We start from the raw sequence: 27,861 nt of genomic DNA, 5'->3' as shown, positions 1-27,861 counted from the left end.
GATAGCAGGAATAGTCATTGGGCTGAGTTCTCTGCATAAGCTCTCTTAATCATTTGATGGTTGATATGCCAGCTGGCTTTTTCATAATTCAAAACTATTTCAATTTGATTATTTGAATAATCAATGCAAAATAAGTTTTGCTTTCATTATTTTATAATCAAATTCCTTCAAAAGTCTTGAAAAGAACCTCAACCAACCAAAGCCAAACACACACACACACACACACACACACACGACCCCAAAACAAAACTGCTGATGCTGTGATCTGAATTTGGAAGAAAAATATTTTCTCTCCTGATGGAAGAAACGAAGGAAAGTAGCATATACTTGCTATGCATAAAAAAGCAATATTCAATAAGGAACACAAAAAGGAAAGGAGAATATGCATAGAAACCCCCATGGTCCCTCTATTAATATGGTTCAGAAAAATAAAACTCATAATTAGACTGTTGCTCTTCACACACCAGTTATTCACAGTGCTCTTCTCAGACCTTATTAACTGCAGTCTTACCTTGCTGTAATCACTACATTCAGAAGTCTGATATATCACATCCAATGTTTACATCTCTTTTCAATCCTTCATTTTGATCACACCACACATCAATTGCTTGTCTGGGTTTTGAAGATTCAGAATGTCTTTGCTGTGTTCACCAGAAGTGCTCTCTCAGCTGCAAGACTGCCAAACTGGTGCTGTATTACTGGTTCTTCTGAAGTTGAAGAAAATTAAATCAATAGCATTCCTCTTAACTAGACAATAAATTTTATCAAAGCTATCAGATCAGTACAGCATGATCTACCTTTGGAATAATTTATGTTTCATTTATTTTTTCTGCTTTAATTACTTTCTTTCTTTAAAATCTTGGAAAAAAAATGTAAAAGCTGAAGTTGTTAGGCTTAGAGAAGACTGATATGAAACATAACAGTCTTCAAGTAAAAGAAACCTTTGCAAAGAAAAGGAAATAATCTCTTGAGTTTTGAAGAAATGAGAAATAATGTGTGTGTACTACAGTGAAAACTTCAGTTAGACATTAGAAATAAACATTTCATGATCATGCTGTTAAACTCCAGCAAGAGGCTAAGTAGGCTGCAGTTTCTCTGCCAGCTGGGGCTTTTTTGGCTGATTTGCATGTGTCCCTTCTCTACTTCTCTGTCATTCTCATGATGTGGCTTTCTTGGTTCTCAGTGCTTCCCCTCCTGCAAGACCAGAGTTAATGAGACCCAGCCCTCTGCATGAGAAGGTCAACTCTGGTTTTCACTTTTGTAAGGGAGAAAGAGCGGGGTTTTTGCTGTTCTCAACCCCAGCCTATGCAGCCACACCATACAGCAGCCACAGAGGTGCCTCTGGAGCACCATCATTATCTTCTCTCATAAAGAAGGTTTGTTCTGCCCTGGTAACCTAGAACAGGGACCAAAATTCTGTTCTGTTGTGGAAAGTCTATGCACAACCCCCCCGCCTCCAGCCATGCTGGGGTTGCTGCCTTTTCATGCTTGACGGCGAGTACCACACAATGAGCACATCAGCGGCCACGGACGGACAGGAACAATGACTTTCTTTCTTTATGAAAACTGCTTGAAGAGGGCTTCCAAAAGCCCAAAGCATACACATTAGGGTCCAAGAAAGAAAGAAAGAAAGAAAGAAAGAAAGAAAGAAAGGTAGGTTTCATTTTCCCTGGCTTTATGAGCATTTCTCAGTCAAGTCAGGGTCACAATTTTGTCAAAAGTCACCTGTTTGCATGCTAAGATAATTATCTTTTCACATACCTCTGCAGATGTGGATATACCTCCAGAGGTGAATTATGCAACATACACATATGAGAAAATGCATTTGTCAGCTAGGCAGAAAAATTGGGATGTGCAGCTTATGAATGCCAAGGGAAAAAAGGACAGATATTCTGTAATTGCCTTCAGACTCCACAGAAGGCTTAACTGAGCCCATTGCAGTGAGATTATAATATGGAATAATATGGTTTCTCTTGTTCTAAGAGATCAGACCAGTCTGAAATTTTCTAGCCATCAGATCAAAGGGTGAGTTCTAATAGAAAGGTATGGATGCAGTTCAATTCTTAAAATGCAATCATCTGTGACTCAACTGCAATAATTAAAATAGTGCTGGCACCAATCAGTATAATAATTCTAGAAAGCTTCTGACAGTGCTCCTCTAGCTGTAACAGAAATGTAGTCATCAAGAATGGGGCTGTCAGAAGGTAGTGCAATCTTTTGTTCCTTCATTTTACTTATTGACTACTGATACAGCGTAGGTGACCAGTCCTTGGATCCTAGCCTTCAGACCACAGTTGTTTATCTACCCGCAAATTGGTTCATTCTTTTAAAAACTAGTCTCTTCATTGCCTCAACTCCATCCATATTTTTTCCCCTAAACAGAGACCAAAGTTTCCTGATAGCCTGTATGCTTTATTTGGAATATCACATTCTCTGCTCAAATGCTGCCCTTGTGCTGGCAGCACAAGACTACTTTAATAAAGACTACTTTATTAAAAAAATGTCAGAAGAAACCTCTGAAAGTCACCTGGTCCAACCCCACACTTAAAGTGGGACACTCACCAATACCAAACCACATCATCCACAGGTTTGTCAAGATTTGAAAAACTGAAGCATAAGAAGGTAGAAGGTCCTGTAGGAGGGTACTACTACAGCTTGTACAGTGTCAGTGTTAATTCACGGAAAATGTGAATTTCCCTGAGATGCAGCCATGGTAACGAGACAAAAGCCTTTGGACACTGTTCTGAATGCACACATTTCTATGCTCTAGTTGTTGTGATACAACAAAAGGGTGTTTGAAAGCATCTGAGGTAAATAATCTCTTTATTTACCTTTTGCAATACAGAATGAATGATGGTTTCCATTACCTGTATGTTTATGATTGCTTTGACAAAATCCCAGAGCAAGGTGGATCATTTAACACAAATCTGTCGTGAACAGCAAGGTGTATTAAGTTAAGCAACACTAAAAAATAGCTGTCTTTTTCTCTGTTCCACAGTAAAGCTTTCACCCAAACAAATGCTCCAAATTAAGACCTAAGGCCTCATGAAGAGGCACAGCTGATGTTTCACTGCTAGTAGAAGTGCTAGCTGTGAAACTAGGATAGTGGGGCTGGGAGTGAAATCAAAGATATTGTTGTCACCTGGAGCATCTAGAAACTGCTATAAGGAAGTTTTCCCTGACGCTCAGAATAAGTCGTCCCACTGAGAAAGGATCAGTGCATATTCACTAAATTCAGGCCAGTTCAGGAAGGAACTTGGCCTAATGAATCATAAAATAGTTTGGGTTGGAAGGGATCTTTAAAAGTGATCAGGTTCAGCCCTCATGCCATGAACAAGGACATGTTCAACTAGACCAGACTGGTCAGAATCTGATGAAATGAAGTCTTTCTGACAACCCTAATACACAAAGAAAGTAGTGCTCCCATACCATCTCTGGTAATAGTTGTATAGGCCTTGGCTCCTGACTACCTTCACCTGTCCCCATATGAGAGGACAGGTTTTTTTCTAGAGATACCTCCTCAGAAGGTTCCTGCAATCTTCTTAGCATCAGCATGATCATTTTGTCTATTTCAGAGGCAGGAGAATATCTTCATTTCTGACTCTCCTGGGACCCTTTCCATAACCTCCTGCTGTAGAGCTGAGAACAAACTGATGGGTTAAATAAAATTGTATTTACCTTGTGCAATATTAGCCCTTATAGCCAGGTATGCTAACTGGCTTTCATAGAGTGTGTCTTGATTCCTTTCTTCTGCCTTGTAGTAAGAGTAAATTTACCATCAGCTTTCTGATGGTATCTCAGAGCAATGACATACAATATAGCCATTGTGCAACCTATTCTCCAATTCCACTATACATTTACAGATTTTTACATTTACTCAGATTTTTGATAACTTGGAAGGAAATTTGGATAAAGATATTTGTCTTAACTACATTCTGCCAAGAGTGATATGATTTTATAACGTTAAGCAGTGTTTAAACAGCACTAGAAATGTACATTTTCTGAGGAGAGATGGAAGGGGTCTGGGAAGGCCAATCTTAAGGGAAAGACAGACTAATATATTTTGGGCTGTCATCTCAAAACTGCCCTAGAAGCTAGAATATGTTAGGGATAAGGGACTGCAAGAATGCCTTCAAAGAAGTGCAGAGAATGCTTCCTCTTTCTATGAGCAAAAGCTTCATAAAAGTAGTATTTTTTTTCTCTGCCACACAAAAGACTCCAGCCTTTGCAGAAGACTGGAAAAGGTGTGCAAGCACTGTGTAGTCTAATACATAAGTGACAGGTAATTGGGGAAGAAGAATTTTTTTTAATTTTGTTTAAAGGTTATCTTCCAACACCAATAATTGAGTATCTTGTAATAAAACAGAATAGCCTGGGCTTTTGCCAATAACTTGCAAGAAAGCATTACAGAGACTTGTCTTCAAGAACTGCTGGTTCTTTCTTCCTGTATCCTATTTTTGCTTACATTTTTGTAAAACTAACAATAAAGGTTAATCAGGCTAGACATTGCTGATTTTAACCCCTGCCCTCTCTTTAAGATTACCTCCTTAAGACATCTAAAAAGTTTCCAACTAGAAAAAATTTACAGGAAGTCTGATTAAGATTTCAGACTCTCTTTGCAGGGATTTGGCTGGATATTGATTTGGGAAGGCAGATGAAAAATACAGAAACAATGAGAGGAGAAACAACACTAAACATGGGCCCTCCATACTGCAGGGAAAATCCTAAAGTTGTAAAACACTGTAAGTGCCTACTGAAAAATACTAGCTGTGGAAAGTTACCTGACAGTCTTCCTGTATGCAGGAGTGCAAGTTCTGTCTTCACTCACAGAACTAGGCAATCTTCATATCTAGATCTTCTGCCGGGTTTTCTTCCTCCTACATGACTCTTAACTCTGGTATCTGCCTGGAGATAAGAAGTGAGAATTTCAGGCATCTTGCTTTTCTGAATGTGATACATGTTCAGAAACTGCAGGTTTTTAGTTTCTCCTGGTCTAGCTATTCCATAAAATTCCATATCATATGTAAAAAAGAAAACAGATACATAATTTTTAAAAGGTTTTGTACTGTAAATAAAATATTTGAACTTGTGGACAAAGATGTGCAAGAACTGACTAATGGATGGTGACTATAGTGTGTTTTTCTGATCATGCAGAGTTTGGCACTGTATTTTTGGGAAAGTGAATCAGAAGAGCAGTTGTTACACTCCAAATGGGCCTTTGTATTGCTGATCACTATTATCAGACAGTCACTTCACCATTGTTTTCTAGAAATCACCTGAGCTGGATCTTCTGGTATAAGACTGACGAATGGTTGAGATTATTTGCAGACACTAAAATGTTAGACTTAAAGCTTCCCTTATTATTCTAGGGGATATTGGCTACTTTTTGAGGGAAAAAACAGGAAATTTCTTGTTAACAGAAGGAATAGAATAATTTCAGGTAAAACAATCTGTTTGTAGTTTCTTGGGAACCACCAGTACCATCAGTTAAAATAGAAGTAGGAAAACAAAATCTACATCTTTAAAATATGGTATACGTAGTAATTTTACCAATCAAGGCTTTTTACCTAGCCTGGGCCAAAAGAGTGCTAAGGGAAGGGAGGGAGTTAAGAGACAGCCACACTACCAGCACAGGCTTGAGCTCTGCTCTGCACTGGTGCAGCCTCACTTGCTGTCCCGTGTGCAGCTTTGGGTGCCACAGTATAAGAAAGACATTAAACTATTAGAGAGCGTCCAAAGGAGGCCATGAGGATGATGAAGGGCCTCGAGGGGAAGCCCTTCATATGAGGACTGACAGAAGTCACTTGGTCTGTTCAGCCTGGAGAAGAGAATACTGAGGGGAGGCCTCACTGCAGTCTGCAACTTTCTTGTGAGGGAAAGAGGAGGAGCAGACATTGATCTCTTCTCTGTGATGACCAGTGACAGGACCAAGAGAACGGCCTGAATTTGTGTCAAGAAGTTTAGACTGGATATTAGGAAAAGGTTTTTCACTCAGAGGGTGGTTGGGTACTGGAACAGGCTCCCCAGGGAAGTGGTCACAGCACAAGCCCGACAGAGTTCAAGAGTATTGTTTGGACAAGACACTCGGGCATATGGTGTGAATCTCGTGGATGACCCTGTTCACCCCAAGAGCTGGACTCGATGATCTTTGTGGGTCCCTTCCAGCTTGGTATATTCTGTGATTTTGTGATTTTACCTCCCACGGGCAGAACTGAGAGCACGAGGGAGCTGGCGGATTCAAGTGCCACAAAACAATCATGAGGCAAAGGTGTGACCTGGCTGGCATAGAAACAGAGTCACATTAAATGCACTACTCACCTGCTTGTACGTTAGTCACCCCACAGCTTTACACTAATGACCAGAGACTAAAGCCACAACCCTTCCTCTGGGTAGCAGTCCTGGAATGAAGACTGAGTGCATGGAGAAGCTCCTGCATCCAAGATGAAGATGGAGAACAGGATGGTGGCCAAGGAAATCCCCAGGATGGCAGAGAGATATCAGTGTCCTGCTGAGAGAGACAACAGCCAGGTCCCACTGACAGGACCAGGCTCATGGTCCTGGGCCAGGGCTGGATAAAAAGCCAATGCAGAGGGCTGGGCTCAGCTCCATCATGGCCATGGGGACAGGCCATGCCAAAGCACTGGCCCAACACAGGCCCAGAGCCAAGGTTTTCCACAGGCACGGCTGAGCTGGGGGGCCAGCACCTGGCAGGGCAGGCAGAGGCTGAGGGCCCTGGGCTGGGCTCACAGCGCCCCTGGGCCTGTGGCTGTGGGCAGGCAGAGGCTGGGGCAGGTAAGGCCGGGTGGAGCCCCCAGAGCTGGCCCTGCTGCTCTGGGGGGCCTTAGGGGTGACATGGGAACTTACAGAGAGTTGTGGGCCTGGGCCCCTGACCGCCTGACAAAATAACAGTGCTAAGGTTCTTCTATTTCTGCTTTTTGAACTCCTATATTTCTTCTTTTGCAATCCTTTTTTTGCATTATTTTCACTGGTTTGCTGCACTTTGTGAAAACGACTTTTTAGTAGATTTCCTTGAACTCATTCCTATGTTTGAGCTGATTGGTCCTCAGGAGGATTTAGCTCACTTGTGGGAGCCACAGCTTCCCTAATCTATGGCTGAAGAGAATCCTTGGGCTGTTTTCTCACTAGGTCCCCACACTCATGTTGGAGACAAACCACTGGTCCCCTCTAAGCCTTGGCGAAGAGCGGCTCCCTGGGGCTGCAGCAGCCTCCACAATGTTCTCCCATGCCAGTTCCCCTTGTCCTTGCAGTGCTGCAGCCAGGACTGCATGGATGAGGCTCACAGGGATTTGGTTTCCCATGGAATGCCCATCAGCTCTTGTTCTCTTGTGTGCATGTAGTTAATCATTTTTGAAAAGCAACCTTCCCACAAAATTTCATATCTGCTGTTGGAGCTTTAATCTCATTTGCTGGAGAAAGTCAGATAAATAGTGAATGGAAATAATCGAACTGCTGCACCATAACAGCATATTTTCTTTACATTCAGCTTCTAACAGACCCTCAGCCCTCTGAAATGTTCAGTTTGCAATTCAAGTTTAAAAGCTTTATTTTTTGTTCCTCATCTTGTTTGCTCAGTGCCTCACTCCCACTGTTCTGCTGAAAAATGGGCAAGTGTGAGTAATGAAGCCAGAAATAATACATGCACCAAGCTGCTACAATTAATCCACCAGTTAGACTAATGTAGTCCAATTTTAAACTCTAGTTTTCCTGATTTTTCTGTATAAAATGCTGTACTTTTAAATCTATCACACCAAAACTTCTGCCTTGAACCAAAAAACTTATAAGAAGGGTATATTTTTAACAGAGTTAAAAGACTGTAAGGGGTAAACATGGAGCTTAAGACTGAATGAATAAGTGACAGAAATCTGGTACATCCTGCACTTCCACAGATCAACAGATGATCTGGGTTGATTGTGCCATTTTCAGAAAGGAACAATTATCTTTACAACCCTCTCTTCCATAAGAAAAAAGATTACACAAGGCATTTTCAAATGTCATTTGATGGTTTCCAAAACAGCTCCTACCATTTGCTCTCTGCAGTGATTGGCTCACTCCTGTTCTTCAAAGATGTCAAAATTTAACAGCCTTTTCTGTATTTTAACTTAAAAACTCCTATTCTCTTTCCCACCCCTTCCCCTTTTTATGCAATAATTCATATTTTCACTGTTGCTTTTATATACCTGGTATTGCTAGATAAGAATTTTGTCCCTACCTGATGAAAATTTAGAAATGCCTCTAGTCTTTCCAACTTGTTTGCCACTGTCTCAAGTCTGCTTTTTTCTAGAATATTTTGAGGTTTATTTTTTGCTTGTGCAAGTAGCAGATCACAATATTTATATTTTGAATATTGCTAATTATATTCTAAGGAAGTTCAGTTCTCAATTTTTTATTGAAAACTACCTGAATTCAAATATTTTTAGCTATGCCAATTAAGAGTTTGGGCCTAACTCACTAGTTTAAAAATATCTATACTTTTTCTTCTATGGGAATATTGGGTTGTGGATACTCTACACTCAGTAGAAAATGGACACAGTTGATCATTTTGCAAAACATTTGAACTTACGGTAATCACATTGCGTACTATTTAAAAGCAGTTATCACATTTAGCATGGCTTCACATACATACCAGATATTACTTATAGCTTTTTCAAAAATTACATTAGATATTTAGTACTTGAATTGAATTGTTGCTGCAAATTGAGAAAATAATCCAAACTGGAAGAGAATTTCAAGCACATGCAAGCAAATCAAGACCATTTTTCAACTGCAGATCTGAAGTCTCTGAAGATACCTTTGCAAATTTTTCTTGGGTATTTCTGGTTTTTTTCAAATTTCCCATTCTTTGATATATTTCTAAATCTTCATTCCTTTGAGTCTAATAGTATACAATTTTAGCCATTTTTAGTTTGCATTATTCCCTGGAGCTAAACCTAAATAAACTTTTACACCCTCATTTTCCATAATTACTACAGAATTAAGCAATTTGATAGACTTCTCTTTGCTGTTCTATTTATCAAATTCATCTCCACACTTCTGCTGGAGCACTAAGGAAACATTTGTAGGTGTGCTGTAGGTTTTTGGCAATACTGCCACATCTTGTATTACAGCAATTTCCTTCTAACATGTTTTAAAACATTTTTACATTGATCATCCTGTCTGTGAATATATGTCTACCCAATGTACACTTTCTCCTAACAAGCCCTGGCACATTTTACAGGCATGGAATAAATATTTTCTATTCTAAAACAATTGAAAGCTCTGCATTTCCAAGATTTTATATTTACAGCTAAATTATTTATGCCTGGGAAATTATTTCTGTGCAACATATTCTGAGTCATGTTTAACAAGAATACATTTTTCTCATTTTTTTCTTAATGTACATTAATACCTCACTGCCTGATAAATATGTATTAAGATTTCACCCTACAGGTAGATGTTCCAGTCTCTTGACACAGCTCTTCCTTTAATGTTTTCAAAATAATTGTGTAGCACAAAATCCTGTCACTTCAGAAATGCTGGGAGTCACTTCAGTCTTTGTTGCTGCCTCGTGCAGTCCTGTGTGCTGCTCCCTGTCAGGGCTCCCTTGGAGCCTTATTGGTTTTATTTTGCTTCCTGGTGCATTTGATCGTTGTTTACTAAGTATAAATTGGGTAATTCTAACTATATTTTCCTCAGTTGTGGATATTGACATCTTCTTGCAAAACGGCCTTGGACCAGATAGCCTTTCCCCAACATCTTTTAACTCAATTTTATTGTAAGGACTTTATTTCTTTCTTTCTGGAAATTCTGTGTTCTTTGATACCCAAATGACTTTTCTTAACTTGCCTTCTATTTTTAACAGATATCTAGCCTCTGAATCAGCCTTTTTTAACACCTGCTTTACTTCCCTTCCTCATGGTGCTCAGGGTTAAACACGACTCACACATGTGCTCCTCCAATTTGCCTGCCACGCTTCTGCAACACTTCAGGCACCCAGGGGGTTTGGTTTCCTCGTCTCATATACACAAGGTCTTATGCAGTTTCTTGACACACTCTTTTTCCTACCCTGCCCCTGGCATAACTCCCTGTGTTTGGGTGCTAGTGAAGATGGTGGTCCTGCTTCCAAGGAGCACTCTGCCACAGTAGCTAGAATGAAGTCAGTTGGTGACTTAGACTCCAGAGGAGACCTTAATAAAACACCATCAGTTTCCCCAGCCAGGCGCTCCCGTGCCTCTTCCTCTTTTCCCAAGGTTTCCTCTTGGCAGGGCAGACAGCAGTGCAATGGTGATGAAGTAACTGTGAGCACAGTATGTGTACCCTGAATAGACAAAGCACTTTCCTCTGCAGGGTTACAAGAGGAGCACCTTTTACCAGCACCATGTTTGTCCAGAGTAAACAAAGGCTAAGGTATTGCAGATCAAAACATTAACAAATCAGGTTGTCATAACATCATAATACTGAGATTTCAGCTCCTCTTGAGTGAAATTCAGATCTTTCTGTAGTATCATTTTCTTTCATTCTGCACCAAACACACCAGTTTAATTATATTATCATGAGCCTGGACAATTGATTTTTTTTAATCCAAAAGGATGAGTTTCTGTGGAGGACAGTCATAGTTTTCTTCATTCTTCAGTTTTCTGTGAAAGACATATTCTGTGTGTCAGAAATATTCAGTCCTAACCCTAATGCACTTAGTCCATGAAGTAAAGCTGAAAGCATGTTCAGGCTTGGAGAGAGAGAGGGAAAGATATGATGAAACAGCAATTGTGGTATACTCATTGTTTGACCATTTGAGAACTGTATGACCTTTGAGTTTACTGAGAAATATGAATAAACATGTGAACATAGTGAGCAATTTCTCTTCTCTGAAAGCTTATTGTGTCTCTTTTGGAAGAGACTTTTATAGCATTTGTTTTTGTCAAAGATAAAGGACAATTCCTCCTAGCTACCTTTACTCAGCTTCAATGCACACATTGTGAAGTTTTTTCTGTAGAGCATGAAATAAACAGAAACTCCAATGAGCATAAATATTTGAGGACAGATTAGAATTTTCTGTCCCAATCATACATTTGTAAAATAAGCCTGACTTGGTTTTGTTCATGTTTTTCCAGGAGGCACAAGCAATTCTGCAGAACTGATCTAGATAGAACAGAAAGTTATGTGCATTATGGTGGGGAAAGAAGAGAGTTACCAGCAGTCCTGTGAGGACATGACAGACACCGTTACAAGCAAAGGCCCCAGGATAAAGTGTATGAAGAGGAACACAAAATCAGCAAAATAGGGTTCAGCAAGATCGCCTTAATTGCTTACAAGCAACTGCTTTTCCATGCAGAAGCAAGGAGTGCCCACAGGGCACTGTGAAGGGAAAACCCAGCAGGACACCAGTGTGCCCCTTGGGAGTGCCTGCACACATGCATGCAGCACTGGGAATAACCATGAAGAGCTAGAGATCTGCCTGCCATCACAGGCCATGATCTTTTTGGGGCCACAGAGACATGGTGGAATGGCTGTCATGGCTGGAGTGCTCCAGCAGAGGAGTACAAGCTCTCAGGAAGGACAGGCTTAGAAGACGAGAAGAAGTTGCCCTTTGTGACAGAGCAGCTTGTGTGCATGGAGCTGTGCCTGGGGATGGATGATGAGCCAGCTGAGAGCCCAGGATGTACTCCATAGTCCTGCGTAGGGAATCAGGAAAAAAGCATCATGAAATGTTTTGCTGAGCACTAAAAGAGGTCATCAAAGAGAGGTTATGAAATCTCCGTATCAAAAAATAATATATTAAAAAGCCACCTGAACATGATCTTGGGCAACAAGTGACACTGCTTGAGCATGGGGTTGGATATTTCTTCTAGCTTCAACCATTCTATGATTTTGTGATCATACAAAAACTGAAGACAAGTGTTGTCTGGCTAATCCAAATAGAGTCTTGGCTTTGGCTTAATAAAACAGTCAAAAATAGGTAAATTACCAAATTCTGTTGGTATGAGTCCTTTCAAACCACCACTCTGTGAAGTCTGGAGATACAATCAGCAATGAACCCATTCTTCATCACAGGAGCAATCTCTGAACTCTAATCATAACAACTTCATGATGACTTAACTCTTTCATAATGAAAAATAGCACCTGGAGTTTTAATGGACTACACTGTCTTCCAAGGCCACAGAACGCAACAGTTACTGCATTGGACAATGTCCTCTGCCCACACAAAAATGCCTATTCAGGATGCTGGAAGTGGGCACCAATACCAAAGAAGCAATGTTTTGAGACAGAAGTTTTCATTTAAGTCCTATGATTAATGCAAGGAAGTACCAGAATTAATACTTTCAGTAAGAGCAAACTACTCATATGTTGGAATCACATAAAATACATTGACACAAGACATTTGCTTTGTTGATTCAGATGATAAGTACCTCAGTAAAAATTCCTCAGTGTTGAACAGAGTAAAGGGATCAAGTCATTGTGCCCTTTCTGTGATACTCATCTGAGACTTTTCACAAGAGTTCCTCTGTGGGTTTAGTGGTACTGGTAAAATGTTAGCAACACTGGAATTATTTGTTTGCTTCAAACTGGATTGTCACTAACAGGCAAGAGATCAGTATCTTTGAAATTAACCTGTGTGTTCATTACCTATTGGAGTGGTATTTAAAAAATGAAGTCACCTGGTTTACTCTACCAGTTCTTCATCGTAAGATCTAGAGATTATACTTCCTCCTATTCCCTTTAAAAACATCCTGAGATTTGGGGGCAAAAAAGAGAACATTCAAATCAGTTCATCTCTGTACTTATTTACTCCTAAGAGGAAAAGAGAATGTGTGTTACACATAATTTTGAAGTGGAAAAGTGTGTGATATGGAGAGAGGACAAGATTATTTAAAAGTTATCTGAGAACAAAAAAATAAAAGGAAAATATTTATCCAATTTTTCATAAAAAAGTTAAGTTTTAAAACATCCTTACAAAAATCTCAGGCTTGAATAAAGGAAGGAGAAAATATGGGGAATGTAATACAATTACTAGCTTTATGGCAGATGAAAAATAAATATTCTGAAAACCCAATGTATGGATATAAACTTTTAATCTAGAACACTTAAGTAGCATTAAGATTTATAGTTTAGTTTCTTTTTCAAACACGTTAAAGGAATAGTAAAACTAAAAAATAGCACTTGTGACCATTTGGGAAGGCCATGACCTGAATGAGGGGATCATGTGCCCTCTCGGTCACTTTGCAGGCAGTACCAAGTTGTGTGGGAGTGTTGATCTGCTGGACGGGAAGAAGGCTTTGCAGAGGGACCTGCGCAGGCTGGATTGACAGGCTGAGTCCAGCTGTGTGAGCTTCTGAAGTGCTGGGTCCTGCATCTGGATCACAACAATCCCATGCAGCACTACAGGCTGGGGGAAGAGTGGCTGGAAAGCTGCCCAGCAGAAAAGGACCTGGGGTGCTGGCTGACAGCAGCTGAACATGATCCCAGCTGTGCCTAGGTGGCCAAGAAGGCCAGTGGCATCCTGGCCTGGATCAGCAACAGTGTGGCCAGCAGGGTCAGGGCAGTGATTGACCCCCTGTACCTGGCACTGGTGAGGCCACACCACGAGTGCTGTATCCAGCTTGGGCCCCTCACTACAAGAAGGACGTTGACCCTGCTGCATTGGCACAGAACTTAGCTGCTGTAAGTTGTCAGTCACAGGTAACAGTAATTCCATACTCTCTCCTTTGAGATGGAGCCCTTAAACCCCACCGAGTATGCCTAAGCCTGTAAGCCTTGTCCCAAGGCCGTCTGAAGTTGTAGTGAATGTTACAATGATAACAGAAGGGGAACAGGAGCTTCTAGCAAACAGTCGAACTCTTGAGATGGCAAAATTGCTTTCTTTCAGCTTTCAGCCCTTTACATATTGTGATGGTGGCTCCATAGGTTCTAAAGGATCAGAAAATATTGATAGGTTTGAAAAACATAAAATTCACCCAGCAAAACCTCTTCTTCTGACCTTACATTAAAACAGAAAACTAAAGCAAAGGAAAGGAAAGCTGCACCAGCTATTAACAAACAGAAGTGGCAGTTCAGCAGCAGTGCTTTGCCAACTGGACAAACCAAACGGCAGTGAGTCTGTAGCCTGACCTCAGCCTTGATTTCCCTTTTAACTGCCTGACCTCAGCCATGATTTTCCTTTTAACTGCCTGTTAGAAAATTGTCAGTGACTTGCAGCCCAAAATAACACGGCAGAAGCTGGTGCTGCACTGGCACCTGCCACTAAATGTGAGGTTAAAAACACAATGGGGAAAAAAACCAGCTCTACTGCTTTCTCCTGCTGAATGGCTGTGGCACACTGCCCAGGGAAGAGCCTGGGGAGAAGACTGAGCCTGACAGGGAAGTGAACACAAAAGGAGGGTAGTGTGGCTGGAGGTGCCAGGGTGGGGAACTGGGGCTCTGTAGAGGAAACAGAAGGATGAATCGATATCCTTGAGAATATTTACATAAATATTAAATACATAAATTCTCAAAACCAGACAAGCAGCATGGTAAGGAAGCATGGAGGAACTTTCTGCAAGATATTTAAGTCAGCCATAGAGATCAAAGACAGGAGTCAGTGCCTCATTAACAATGACAGAAAATTAATAGGGTGGGGATAAATAGCCTTAAAAATGAAGGCATATAGCAAATGTCTGATGTAATTGGAAAAGTATATCCCAGAAATGGGATATAAAGAGAAAGAGAGAGTGGATTATATATTGTCAACCAAATAAGACCTTAGGACAAGCCCCAAGCAAAGTGATCTTGTAATCAAATTAAGAAAGATGGCAAAGCCGTGGGGACAGCAAGTGACAGACACTATAGCAATTTCTCCTAGACTTTTCTCAGGGCAGCACAGCTCAGACAGCTGAATCCTCACAGCAGAGGAGATCATGAACATACATACCTGCCAGAAGAATGATGCTTGTTGCCCCACACCAGCAAAACTTCTGTATTGGTTCTGCTTACACCTCAGCAAGGAGCACGTGCCAACAAGCCAGCCAGCTAAAAAGCATGATGGTTGGGCAGGAACTCTGTTGCTCACTATGCTCATGTTGAGGTTTGCTGTCTTGATCCAATAAAAAGCAGAGGCTTTGAAAAATGTCACTGACACCTGCTCAACACAATACTGTTTCCTCCAGTACCACACTTCCTTTTAGCTCCTCTTCACCTATTCATTGCTTGAAATGAGAAAAAACTCAAGATCTTTAACAACAAGACTGTTGTTAAATACTGACTTTTTTAGTCTACAATCACACCCACAGTACGCAACTCCTCTGCAAATTTTGGATCCACCGAAGACCATCATAGTTTCTCCTTGACCTTTGTTCCTCCTCCAGAGATCTCTGGACCAGTGAATCCTAGAAATTCCTCATCATGTTTCTTAGCTTCTATTAGCTGTAAAAAATGTTGTATTTTCTGCCACTTTAGTCTTCTCGTGCTTCCAAAAGAGATTGTGAACAAACAGGAAGAGGCTAGGTCTGCTGATGGCTTATTTCTTACATTCGTGTCCTAATCATCCCACACTGGCTGCTGTCTGAGACAGGATAATGGCTCAAAGGTATATTTCACAAGACTCAGCCTGGCAACTCTGATGGAAGCCCTTCCCTGCCTAGAAGGGGAATGTTGCTTCTCCCACTAAAGAAGCAATGGAGCATTTCCTGCTGAAACTTCTGACAGTCTGCCTTCTTGTGGGAGCCCTTCCCACCCAGCACAACTTTCTTTCTCCACTAGGCATGTTTGCAGTATTCGTAAGACCATCCTGTTGGGAACCTGTCAGAAAACCTACTATATTTCTCCCTCACAACACAATTTTATTGTGAAGCTTTCAGTCCCCTGACAGAAAAGAGAGAAATCAACCTTCTACAGCCTGGTCAGATAAGTAAGAAAGTAAAGCTTATTAGAGTTGCACATCTGTCCCATACAGGATGTCTTTACTTTTTGAGAGAAATCCTTGCAAGGGATGGTCCAGTGCACGGCCAGGAGTCAGACTCAATGGTTCTTTTGGGTCCCTTCCAACTCAGCATATTCTGCGGTTCTGTTTCTGCTTTCATTTTTTTAAATTAATCCCAAATCACTTTCAAGACCACAAAGAGACTAGCAAAGATTCCCCAAAATCCTTGTCTCTCCGCCTGATTACCAGCTTCAGGAGTGTTTGTTTAATTCTTGGAAACTGAATGCAGTGTTCACATCTGACACAAGTTAGCTCTGTAGCCTCATGGTCTGCTGTTGTCTGGGACAAGAAATTTCACCTTAAGTATCTTATCATGACAAGCAAGTGCTCCTTCTCTTTTTTCTTTCTAATCCAATTACCACTTTTTGAACAAGTCGCACTTTCTCCTAGCTTTGTTCATGTCTGAAGATAAAGTCTGGGATAAATGAAACAAAAAAGAGCACATAAATATTTTCATAGGTATAAGCTAGAGCACCATCTCAGCCTATTCAGCCAGTGAGCCACTAGCTCCTTCCAGAAGCATGCAAGCAAACCAAACAATTTTATTCACATCCAAAGGATACAGTCTTAGTCGTCCCACACCAAGGGAAACCCCTCAGGAAATTCACCTTTTGCTGTGCTTGTTCAATGCTAGAACTAAAAGGGCACCTAGAATTGCAACAATAGCCTGGCTCCTAACCAGGGTTTGACCCTAAAAGGGTCAAATGCTGTCACTCACTTCACTTGCAAAAAGTATAATATCTGAATGTGCTTGCCCAATGGATTGTTACCACAGCTCCCTGCCATGGCTGAATGGTACTTTGCCTCCCTGAACTTGACAAATCAGTTCTTTTTATTACTGAATGAGTTTCTACAATACCATGTTGGTTTTTCCACAGGATTAATTTTCAGGCTTGGTAATAAGTTAAGGATAGAAGGATGCATAAATATTTTTTTAATAAAGAAAACAAAGGCAATAGTAAACTACATACACGTTTTTTTCCAGATCCTAATCAGGTACAGCTGTATTATTACAAGCTTGTGGCAAAAAGCCAGTGCAGGCATTTGGAGAAGGGTGCTTAGGAGATGCTGCTGAGCTGTGCCAGCTGTTCAACGTGCTCAGGAGCAGCCTTACCTCCCTGCTCCCTGGAGCTCAGGGAACTGGAAAGACAAGCCAAGAGACCACAAATGGAGCCAGGCCCTGCTTTAGAAGCACAGTTCTCAGGTTTGAATGGGCTTGCCTTTGAGGCACTGCCTTTCATTCTCTTTGCTGCCCAGGCACTGCAGCCCCAGCATCACATCTTCGGTGTTTGAGAAAGGCCATGCTGAGAGACCAAGAGTTAGAAATACCTTTATGCAGCCTGGACCACTCACTCTGTGACAGCCCGCTCTGCCAGCCCCGCCTCTCAAGGCTGGGGTTCAGATCACATTTGTTGTATTTTTGTCAAACTCCCACTTCAATTCAGCCCTACTTTAACATCTGAAAAAACATCTGTTGTTCTGCTGTGACCATCTGCTTCCATCCCCAAGAAGGCAGGCCAAAAATACCCAGGGACTTTGAAGAACAGTGTTAGCTAAGACATATTTATATTAAGACAGACCAGCAAATGGGTTATCTTAAAACTTATAGGAATCAATGGAACTTAGTTTCTACCTCCAAGGGTAAGTTAGCATCATTATTCCCTTTGGAAAGGGACTGCAGCAAATGGAACTAATATACCTATAAATATGCAAGGTGTGATAAAATGAAGAATTTACTCAAGGCAGAAGTTCATGAGCAGGAACAAAGAAAAACAGAGGGGCAATAATCCTTCAGAATTTAAATGCTTTCTAATTTTGTAGTAATAACTAAAGATTATTACTATCAACCAGGCATCAACAAATTTGTCATGAGTGATGAGACACTTTATGGTAGATTACACTGGATCTCTTTATGCATCACTTTTTGAAGAGAGCAGGACCTGAGGAAATACCCAGGCTGTCTCTGCCCATAAGTCAAAACTTTAGCGTGTGGCAGTCCACAATGAACTCTGCCTTCACTCTTAGTAAATAACACAAAATAATCATGACAGGAAGAGTCCTGTCCTGTGACTTTGCAATTCGAGTCACATGTGAATGAAAATATTCCTCATGAGGACTCTATCCAATTCCCACTGCCTTCCACAGAGTCTTCCCTTTCATTGTAACATGGCTAAATAGACCATAATATAACATTTGGGACTGTATGTCTTCAGGTTTCTGGGCATTCAACCCAAAAGTGTTTCAAGATACAACTTATTTTTCCTCCTCTGTACTCTTATCTGCCTCTGGAAGAGTACTAGCTGCGGTGAACAGATTGTGCTAGCTGAAACAGGCAACACAGTGACAGGAAACCCAAGGGTACACTCTGTAATAGTAATGCTCTAAAATTAAAAACTCTTCATTGTTATGCACTAAAGGGATGTTAGCCCAAAGCAAAGGTGTTTGTTAAAGACCATATACCCCATGCTGTTATGAAAGTTCATTCCCACTTCCAGACTTTGGTTGCTAAGCTAAATTGCAGAACTCCTCATAGCAAATCCTTTACCAGGAGTAGAGCTAGAAGAGGATTTTACAAAATGCTAAAATGGTACTCAGCTTATATTTCACCTCAAGTTTGGCCATCATAGTTTGCTATCTTCAACTTCCTACCTTTGATCATTTGAGAAAATATTGCAGAAGTTTGCAATGGAAATAAAAATCAATAATCAATTTAATATTTAACTAACCCTGATTCAAAATTGAAAGTAACTGCTTTGTGTTTGAAATTCATCTAGTCTTTCTCAGATGAAGACAGCAGTTATTCCAACATTTAAGTTTACTTCAATAGTGGAAAACCAATTTGCCTCCATAGTCCATTACAATATTTCTGGGAGAGAGCTTTATTACAGTAAAAATAGCTACTCTCTGTTTTCGACAACTGAGAAGTCTTCAAGAGCAAAGAATGAAACAAAAGTCTGGGTTTTTTCCTTTTAAGTATATATGTTGTATATAATCTTCTTTTTCTAGTCACAGATCAGTTTGTTCCCCCAACCAAGGAAGACTACATTAAACTGACTGTTGAGTGAGAGCTTGTGCTAACTGCAACCAGAAAAAACATTGCATTAGCACCACTCGTGGGAGAAGCTGTAATTTCTCATAGTAACCTTCTAAAGCACACGTGGGATATGAGCAATAATTTTGCTCTAATTTCCATAGCATTAATCAGTACACAGAGTTGGTTGGGCAGTAACGGTTTCACTAGAACTGTCCTGTTTGAAAAGAGCCACACAACAGCTGCCAAGGCACTGGTGTTCAAATCGCTTCCGCTTCTGCTACTGCTTCCAGCACACGGCCTGAAAACTGATTGCCACGTGGCTACTTTCAGGAGTTGAGCTTTTACACAGCAATTTCACTATGAAAAATAATGGAAACAAGTTACCTGTTGGCACATATACCACAGGAAGAATTACAAAGCGATGAAGTAGACACCACTTACACTGTTGCACTCCAGGCAAATATTCTTGCGTGCCAGGCGAAGATCTGACAACTGCATGTTTGTCTATAGTCTTGAAGGAGAGCCAACAAATTATTCAAGAATGGTCTTTCAATAAAGCCCAAATCATCTTGAGTCTCACATAAAATTTTATCTGTTTAAGGCCACATTTTACAGCTGTTTAAATATCCCCCTCCCTGCCCTAAAGCAAAGATATTTTGAATTTCTTTCCTGGAGCAGGCACATTGAAACAAGGCATCGCATCGTGATCTTGTTTATGCCGTTTACAAAGGCAGATCACTCCCAACCTCTAATGTTCTACTCTACTGCCCCTTCCTTCAACCCACTGAATCATAAATTCAATCTCTCCAAAGATTGAATTGATGTCTTTTGGTCATCATACATATATACTCATGCCAGAAAAAAACCTTTATTCTTTATTTCCATTCAAATGGTCACTTAGCATTAAGCTGCATTTATGAATCTTGTCTAACATGGTCTTTAACAAGTTGACAAAGTTACTCATCTGCAGTGTAATTTATTACCCTATCCACCCTTGTATTTTCTGCAGAACGAGCTGACAGAGGTTTAATAACAAAAAAAACCTGCCTCAGGAAGACTGAGGAAATATAAAGTTTTTACTTGAATGTTAGTGTGAGATTTAGGACATGAACCTGAGACTTCCAGCAAGTTTTTTTGCCAATGGCTTTCTTCCCTTTCTCTTTTTTTGTGATCATGGGTTTCTGTACTGACCAACTCTAATTTCTCCAGAATAGTACTCAAAAACCATAGCTCTCATATAGCAAAATTGTACACATTTACTAAAACCAAATAAACTTGTGCAGAATCCACAATAATTTATGTACATTCAATTAAGTCAGGTATGTTGCCTGCAAGCATTTGTATGAGTAACCACTAATTACCCAATTGACCAATTTCAAAACTTTATTGTTTCTTACAAATAATTTTAGAAAATTACTTCCTGCATGATGGTTTTCTGTAATATGGGTGAAAACAATGTGCTCCGCTCAAACATGGTTCCACATTTGGCAGAAGTGGAAGGCTAACCATCAGAAAGCATATTTTGTCTTTAAATTTGCACAGTGTTCCTTCTCATGGACCAGAGGTTCCTAGTGTTTCCAGGCTACAACTACTCTTTTCCCACCCTCCTTATGGCTCAGTGTTTCTTCTGTTGCCAGAGGATTACAAATGCGTTGAAAGACAGAAGCTCAGAATGGTATCTAAAGACTTTTAGTGGAGCAGAGACTCTGCAGTTAGCTTTCAGGAACTAGACATCAGCTTTTGTCACAAACAAACACACCAAGAAATTAAACCAAATCTTTTTCTAAAGCTTGATATGAAGAAAAGAAAAAAACCCACAAAGAACACCCCTCCATAACTATCTCTCTTAATACACTCCCCTGCTTCATGCTGCTTAAGGGTATTGAGTGTCTTAAAGTATCCCCCTCACACTTTGACACCGAGTGCCAGCACTTAAGAAAACAATTATTCTTCATTTCAAATAATTACTCATGCTCCAGTACTGAAGACAGAATGCCAAGTTAATGACACAGAGTACATTCTACCCAAAATACATTCTATGCAACTTAATCACACTTAGGTAAATTATTTACTCTACAGAAAATACACTTAACAATCCACAGTCTGCTGGAATGCAGCACACAGAATTTAGAAAGAGAGTTGTTAAATTAAAGGATTTTCCCAATGAGAGAGCTGCTGCCCACACCAGCAGTGGGCTACAGTAACAGAACTGCACTTTACATTTTGCATTCATTTAAAAGAAAAAACTTAAGAAACTTATGTGCACTGTATATTTAGAGAAGCCAGACCTCACAGAAATCACTCATTGGCAAATAGCCAAGTCCTGTTTGGCAAGCTGGGTAACTCCTATTGGTTTTCTTAAAGCAGTTTCACTATGGAACAGACAAGCTACAGCAAAGTAAACTCAGGCTTCACTCAGAATCTACTGTAAATAGAGTCATAGTATAATTTAGATTGCAAGGGACCTCAGGAGGTCCCCAAGATTAGCCTCCTGCACCCAGCAGGATCAGATCCAAGGCCACATTGCTCCAGATTTATCCAGCTGAAAACCTTCAAAGATAAGCTCTTTGGGCAGCCTGTTCGCTGTCCTCATAAAGGAGTTCCACCACCTTTAATCAAAACCTCTAGTTTCAAGTGATACCACTGTCTCTAATCCTCCCAGAACCCACAACAGTAAAAAGCAGACCACTTTCCTGACCACCTCTCCACATTCACTGGAAGGCTGCTATTAGCTCCTCTTGAAGTGGCATCTTCTGTTACACTGAAGATTTTGTTTATGGGTTAAGAGGAAGCATAACATATATACAAGTAAAACTAAGAATTTATTATTAACCTATGGAAATCTTAACCCAATTAGTCTATTAGTCTAGATGTAATTACTATAGGAAAAGAACAATAATGCAGGTTGTGTACTTTTACATAGAAGTTGCAGTAATAAACTTGTAAGACACATTTCTCCATTTCCCTCCTTTTTAGGGGTTATTTTCACCCTTCTACTTTTACTCTGCATCTCAAAATCAACATCTTCAGACTGCTGGAAAAGATAACTTGAAGCTAGCAGCATCTGAAGTCCGTTGTGAGGAATATGCTGCTGCTGTCTTCTTCCTCCCTCAAGGATCTACTTGGGGTGGTTTTTATGTTTGCTAACATGCTTTTACAACTTTATTTTTCCCTTTTGGCCTTCAGATCCAAATATATATGAGCCCTTCACATATGTTAGATGTAATTTCTTTTTTCCGTTACTTCCTAAACACAATTTTGTCCAGTTCTTGTTCTGCCTTAAACAATCAAACCAAACCAAACAAAAAACCCACCCACCAACCAATCACAAAATCAGGAAAACCTACTAAAAAACAAACCACACCAAAAAAACCCACAGCCCAAACAAGGAACCAAATACCCCCACCCCCATATTAGACTGTTGGTGAGTAACCACTCACCAATACAGAACTAGGGGGTTTCCAGTTCCCCATATGTGCCCCATCATTAATCTGTACTCTTCTATGCTACATCCTTTGTTTCCAATTCTAAAGGCCTGCTATTATACAACATGCCTGCATATCTCTCCACATCATTATTTTGGTCATAAATGTCTTATTGCACATAAAATACCTGCTTAATACTCCTACATGTATAAAACCCTGGTTGCACCACCTGAAGGTAAACAGAAGAAAAAGAAATTAACCACAGACACCTGTCCAGTTAGAGAAATTGTTATAGCAAAGCTAAGTAAAAAAAAGATACAGGCAGGCCAAAGAAAGTTCATAAGAGGAAGCATGATATTCCTCCTCAGGCCTTGCAGGCTTTGCAGACTCAGTACCAAGCTTATGGCCTGTTACTACCAGCCCTAATACACTATTACAGTGCTTGTCATGACCTTCTTGGAAGAAGCTGAACAAGCCCTAATCCATGACCATCTCAGTGGCCTTTCACTAAATTTGTTTCAGGTTGCTGAAATCTTCCTTGAACTGGGAAACCCCAAAATTTGACACAGTCTACATGCAGTCTCATATAAAATACCAGATACATCATCCTAAGTACTATCAATACTCACCCTGCCTTCTGTTACTGATAGGTAATGGCAATATATTGGCTATTTCTGAGAAGTTCTTACTTTAATTTACCTTCTTTAACTGCTCATTCTCTTAGCTGAACACTGCTTCTTCTCAGTAGAAAGAAGTATGCTAAATTAAGAGAGTCAAATCTCCCTCCAAAGGCTGGAATTATGCGGGTAATGCCTACCTGTTATGGCCTGACACAGCTGGGCCACAGGAGCCTTTAAAATCCTGATACGTGTCAAGGCATAAAGAACCCCAAGCAAATATTGAATGGCTGGCTTTCCAGAGTTGTCTGTAGAAGTTTAAGATATTACCACTACAATTCTCCATGTTTACTAGCCCCACAGTACACCTAACCAAGCAGAAACCTAAGTTGGTGGTTGGGTTTTGTTTGTTTGGGGTTTTTACCCAGATAATTCCACACACAATAGACTTAAGAAATTGCTCATTTGAGATTCCTTCAGCTACTGAGTGTAGAGGTGATCTAAAATCTGAAGTAATTGATGATGGTGGTAAGGTAAAACCAGTGAGTTCAAGATAAAAAAAAAAAGAAAACAAACCTATTTGTTTGGCTACTTAAGAATTTCCCTCTAAAAGACTAAGCGACTGTGCCGAAAGTAAGACTGCATAGGTATCAGTAGCTTAATAACCCAATTTACAATTCACAAGTACAGCAAAGGAGCACTTTGCTAAGCAAATCTCAGTTACAGCTCTTAACTCAAACTTCCAGGCCAAGTCTTCCAGCCTGCTCAGTGATTAATCTCTAGGGACAATCTTGTTTCACAGACAGCCCTATCAGGAACCCTACAGGCGTCCACAACCAGGGAGTCTCAGAAAGTATGTGTTGGGAAATCCTGCACTGCTCATCCTAAGCCACAATGTCTGTGAGAAAAATTCTGGGTACTACATTACTTTGCATGTCAAAAGGGGGATGAGGCGGAGACAGTACTTGCAGGGAAGACAGACAAAACTGGAGAAAGTACAAAATTACTTACAGACTCATACATTAATTCAGATCAGAAAGGAGCTCAGGGTGATCCCCAATCCATGCTCCTTCTCAGAACTGGGTAAGCTACAAGATTGCTCGATTAAGGCAGGAGTAACACAGTCCATTCTCTTTTTGGAGGAAAACCTCCAAAAGAGACAGAAAAATCTCTCAGGCAACCTAGTTTACTGTTTAACTGTCCTGAGGGTAATTTTTTAAATATTACATCTTGGCAGAGCTTACCCTGTTTCAAATTATGCCTGTTGTGTCTCATCCTCACACTGAGCGCCCCTGAGAAATCTTGCTTCATCTTACTCAGTAGCTTCTTGAAGTTCAGCTATATGCTTTAGCATTTTTGATTACAAAAGTAGACTGGATTTCTACAAGACAAGCAAAGTCTGTTTTAAGTGAGATGCAATAGAGGTGCAAGTGAACTAACCTTCCAAGAAGCTCCATTTGAGTCTAGTGATAAGGACCAATTCCAGATGTTAGAGAGTGATCCAGGAGTCAACAGCTGCTCTTGCAAAGAAAGAGGGCTCACTTTTCATTAATTATTTCACAATATTAGTATTAAATATAATAGTGTCAGTTTCTGAAAAAACAAGATCCAGACAGGAAACCCTTAGCACCTCAGATCAAGGGATAAACAATCAACCTTATTAAACCAACAAACCAAGTTTATTTATATAAGTCTGTACAATTGTGATGAACTATGCTAGGACACCAATGAAACAAAGTAAACAAATCTCTCCCTCTCTAACAAGTGGGAGGTGTAGTCACTCACCTTTACATGCACTTAAAGGAAAAAAGATTACAGCTTTCATACAATTATGTAGCTATTCAAGAGTACTTTCTTCATGTATTATTCTTAATATAAGAGGTTTGCATAATTTACTGACGGTTGCCTTCTCTGAAAAAACAGCATTTTAGCAAAACCCAGAAACTTTGAGAAGGTAAGTGGCAGCTTCATAACTGCAGATAACTAGGACATAGTCCATCATTCAGACTGGCCTCCTAAACACACTGCATCTCCTGTGTTTCAGTTTTCTCCACTAAAAGTTATTTGCAACACTGTATGGATCCATCATCCACATTTTGGTGTTTTACAGATAGTCTTGTTACCAAGTGTAGAAGTTAACTAAAACTAATACATCAAGGCCAAGCATATTAAAAATACTGTATTTGGGTTAAGTTTACCTTTAGAGAGCACTTGTCACTGCATCTCAGAGCTCTGAGGCATTTCTGTGGAAAAAATCAGTTCCTGAACTCTTTGATTTGGCAATTATTTCTGCAAACCGTTAGAGAGTGATTATTTTTAAAACTGTCTATTGCCAAGTAAGTTTAATATTGTTTTTATCACAAATCACTTTAGCTGTTGAAAAAAACCAGATCATATCAAAAGCTTATCTACACAGTGAATCACAATGTTTCCTATGAAGTCATGATGGTACGCCCCATAAATCCAATCTTAAAAAGTTTTAAGTATGTATATGTGACAGCCTACTCTAACTCCAGAGAAGCTGCTAAAATAGGCCATCAAATCAAGTAGTCTATGATTACATATTTACAGAATAATCCACATGTCCTAGAACTATGGACTATTCAGTAAATAAGTACTGAAATAATTCTATTTATTTGTTTACATGGTAGGTTTCATACGTTGATTTTCTTTTTATACACAGTTTGTAGAATCAATCTGCACAATTACATGATGTTTCTTTAAAGCTACTGTTAAAAAAGGAAGAGAAAGTTAAATAAGAACTAGATTAAAGTTTCATTAAGAATCCAACAAGAAAATATCAAACACAAGGTTTTAAGATAACCAGTGTATGATTTCAGAAAAACAGCGATGCTCTGACACAAGAAGAGCATTGCATTTTTGCTCCTTAGAGTCCCCCAGAAACATTCCTATCCAGTTCAGTGCTTAAGTTGTTATATTCATACTGGCCTGAGTAGGAACACACACGTGCTTGCACGCTTACCTGAATGAAGGCCTCTAACTTTTAGACTCCTAATTCTCTTTTAATTTAGTTCTTAGTTTCATATATTCAGCTGTATCTTGTTTGGAAAAGGTCTTTTTTAAATGTCACTTATATTTACATTTGAATTTTTTTTCTTTTTTACACCTGAGTGATAATTTAGCTGTCAATTTGTGCCTAGTCAAATATTCCATAAAGCCATATAATTCTTGTGCTCGTGTTGCACTCCACTTGTACCAGTTTATATATGAAAAATGTCCATCACCTACCTCTCATATTACCCACTGATCTTTCTATTATGTCCTTCCCCTTCCACAGAATGTGATTTTTTTTAAAAAAATTTTGTTTATGATAGAAGCCCCATTTAAATGGTTCAGAAAGCAAGAAACAAAGTAAGCTGGAGTCCAGTGATGACATGATAACTTAACAAATATGTAATATTGAAGGCTTGGAGAAGAAACTAAAGCCCAACCAAATGAGCTCCCCAGGATCACCCCATAAAAAGCTACTTCACCCAGTTACAGCTGTAGAGTCTGGATGTGCTATAGATGACAAGCCCCACATTAAGAGCTGTGTACCTCTTTCTCATCGGTTAAGTGTAATTCAAAAAGAGAACATGAAGTTAAACAGCTATATCAGCCAAGCCGTTTTAGTAAGAAGAATCACATTTAATGAGTTTCTTTCTTGCAATTTCAGATGCTCAAATACAGCTGGTAGAAATTCAAACAGCCGTAAAGAACTGTGACAGACGGATACAAATAGTACTGCAGCTTAAAAATGATAAAAAACACCTGAAAAAAAGTCACACAACCCTCCCAAAAAAATTTACACTTTGAACCTAGGCCAGTTTTTGAAGATTCCCTTCTCCAAAGCTAGGATGAAGGAGGAAGAAGAGGGAGAAAGTGCAGATGACCTTCCAGCCACAAAGGTCTTGCGCCAATGTTTATTCACTGTGCCTGTGGTGGTATGTAAGGGGAGATCACCAAGTGCTGATTCTGCGACTGCCAAGAGATTCCTATGGAAATCCAGACCTCAGGTTAATACTGAACACAGAGTGGACCAACGAGCTGCATCAACAAAATAAAAACAAAACTCAAACTAAAAGAAATGGGAAAACCCCAAATAGCACAGATCCACATTTGTGAGGGGAGCAGAGGAAAGGGCAAGAAGGGAGGTCTATACAGTAAATAGTTGAATGGTTTATGTTACAGATGACTGGCAGTTTTAAAGAGTCTCTTCCCAGCTCCAGTGCTGCTCCAACCCAGAAGGGAGAACTGAAAAGGGAGGAAGAAAAAGTAGGACATCATCATGGAGCATGCAGGATCAGAAGCAGCAGAGTGGGCATGCTCAAATAAGCCCCCGTCTCTTTTTGTAGTCCTCCAAGTTCAATGATCGCCGAGGGGCACCATCTTTTGCTGGAGGAGCCTTGGAGGTGATGGCCAGTGCCTTAGATTCTGTTGGGGACAAGAAAAGAGTAAGGACAAAACTACAGGCAAAATTTTTACTTGTTGTTTTTGCTGACAACTTCACCACAAAGTCATGTTTGGCTTCTCTAGTACACATCTTCAGTTAATAATGCAGACAGTATTGCGGACCTTATACTCATAGATACAGCACATGCAATTTTCACTCTGTATATTAATCCAGAGACAGATAGTAAGCAGAAAAAGTCAAACATTCTATCTATGTCTACAACACACATTTTCATCAGTCTCCAGATTCTTCTGCTAAGCAAGGAGACTGCACAAAATAAGATGCCAAAATGGTGTTCTGTCTAAGGAAAACTCCTCATCCTTCTCTCCTCAGTGTCCTTCAGTGCCTAACCCTCATCTGCTTGCTAACTCAAGTTCCTAACT

At 40.0% G+C, this 27,861-nt stretch overlaps 1 protein-coding gene across 1 annotated transcript in view; it reads right to left on the bottom strand.

The window, feature by feature from the left end:
- Positions 1 to 24,685: 24,685 nt before the first annotated feature.
- The window catches only part of RTF1 (RTF1 homolog, Paf1/RNA polymerase II complex component), a 28,420-nt gene continuing 25,244 nt past the window's right edge, over positions 24,686 to 27,861 (bottom strand). The window contains exon 18 of the mRNA XM_030949208.1: positions 24,686 to 27,459. Within this exon, the coding sequence (XP_030805068.1) occupies positions 27,353 to 27,459 (107 nt within the window). The 3' untranslated portion in view covers positions 24,686 to 27,352. The remainder of the gene's footprint in view (positions 27,460 to 27,861) is intronic.

This window comes from Camarhynchus parvulus, chromosome 5 (genome assembly GCF_901933205.1).
Source record: "Camarhynchus parvulus chromosome 5, STF_HiC, whole genome shotgun sequence".
Classification (NCBI taxonomy): domain Eukaryota; kingdom Metazoa; phylum Chordata; class Aves; order Passeriformes; family Thraupidae; genus Camarhynchus; species Camarhynchus parvulus.
This window is presented reverse-complemented; position numbering and strand designations above follow the sequence as displayed.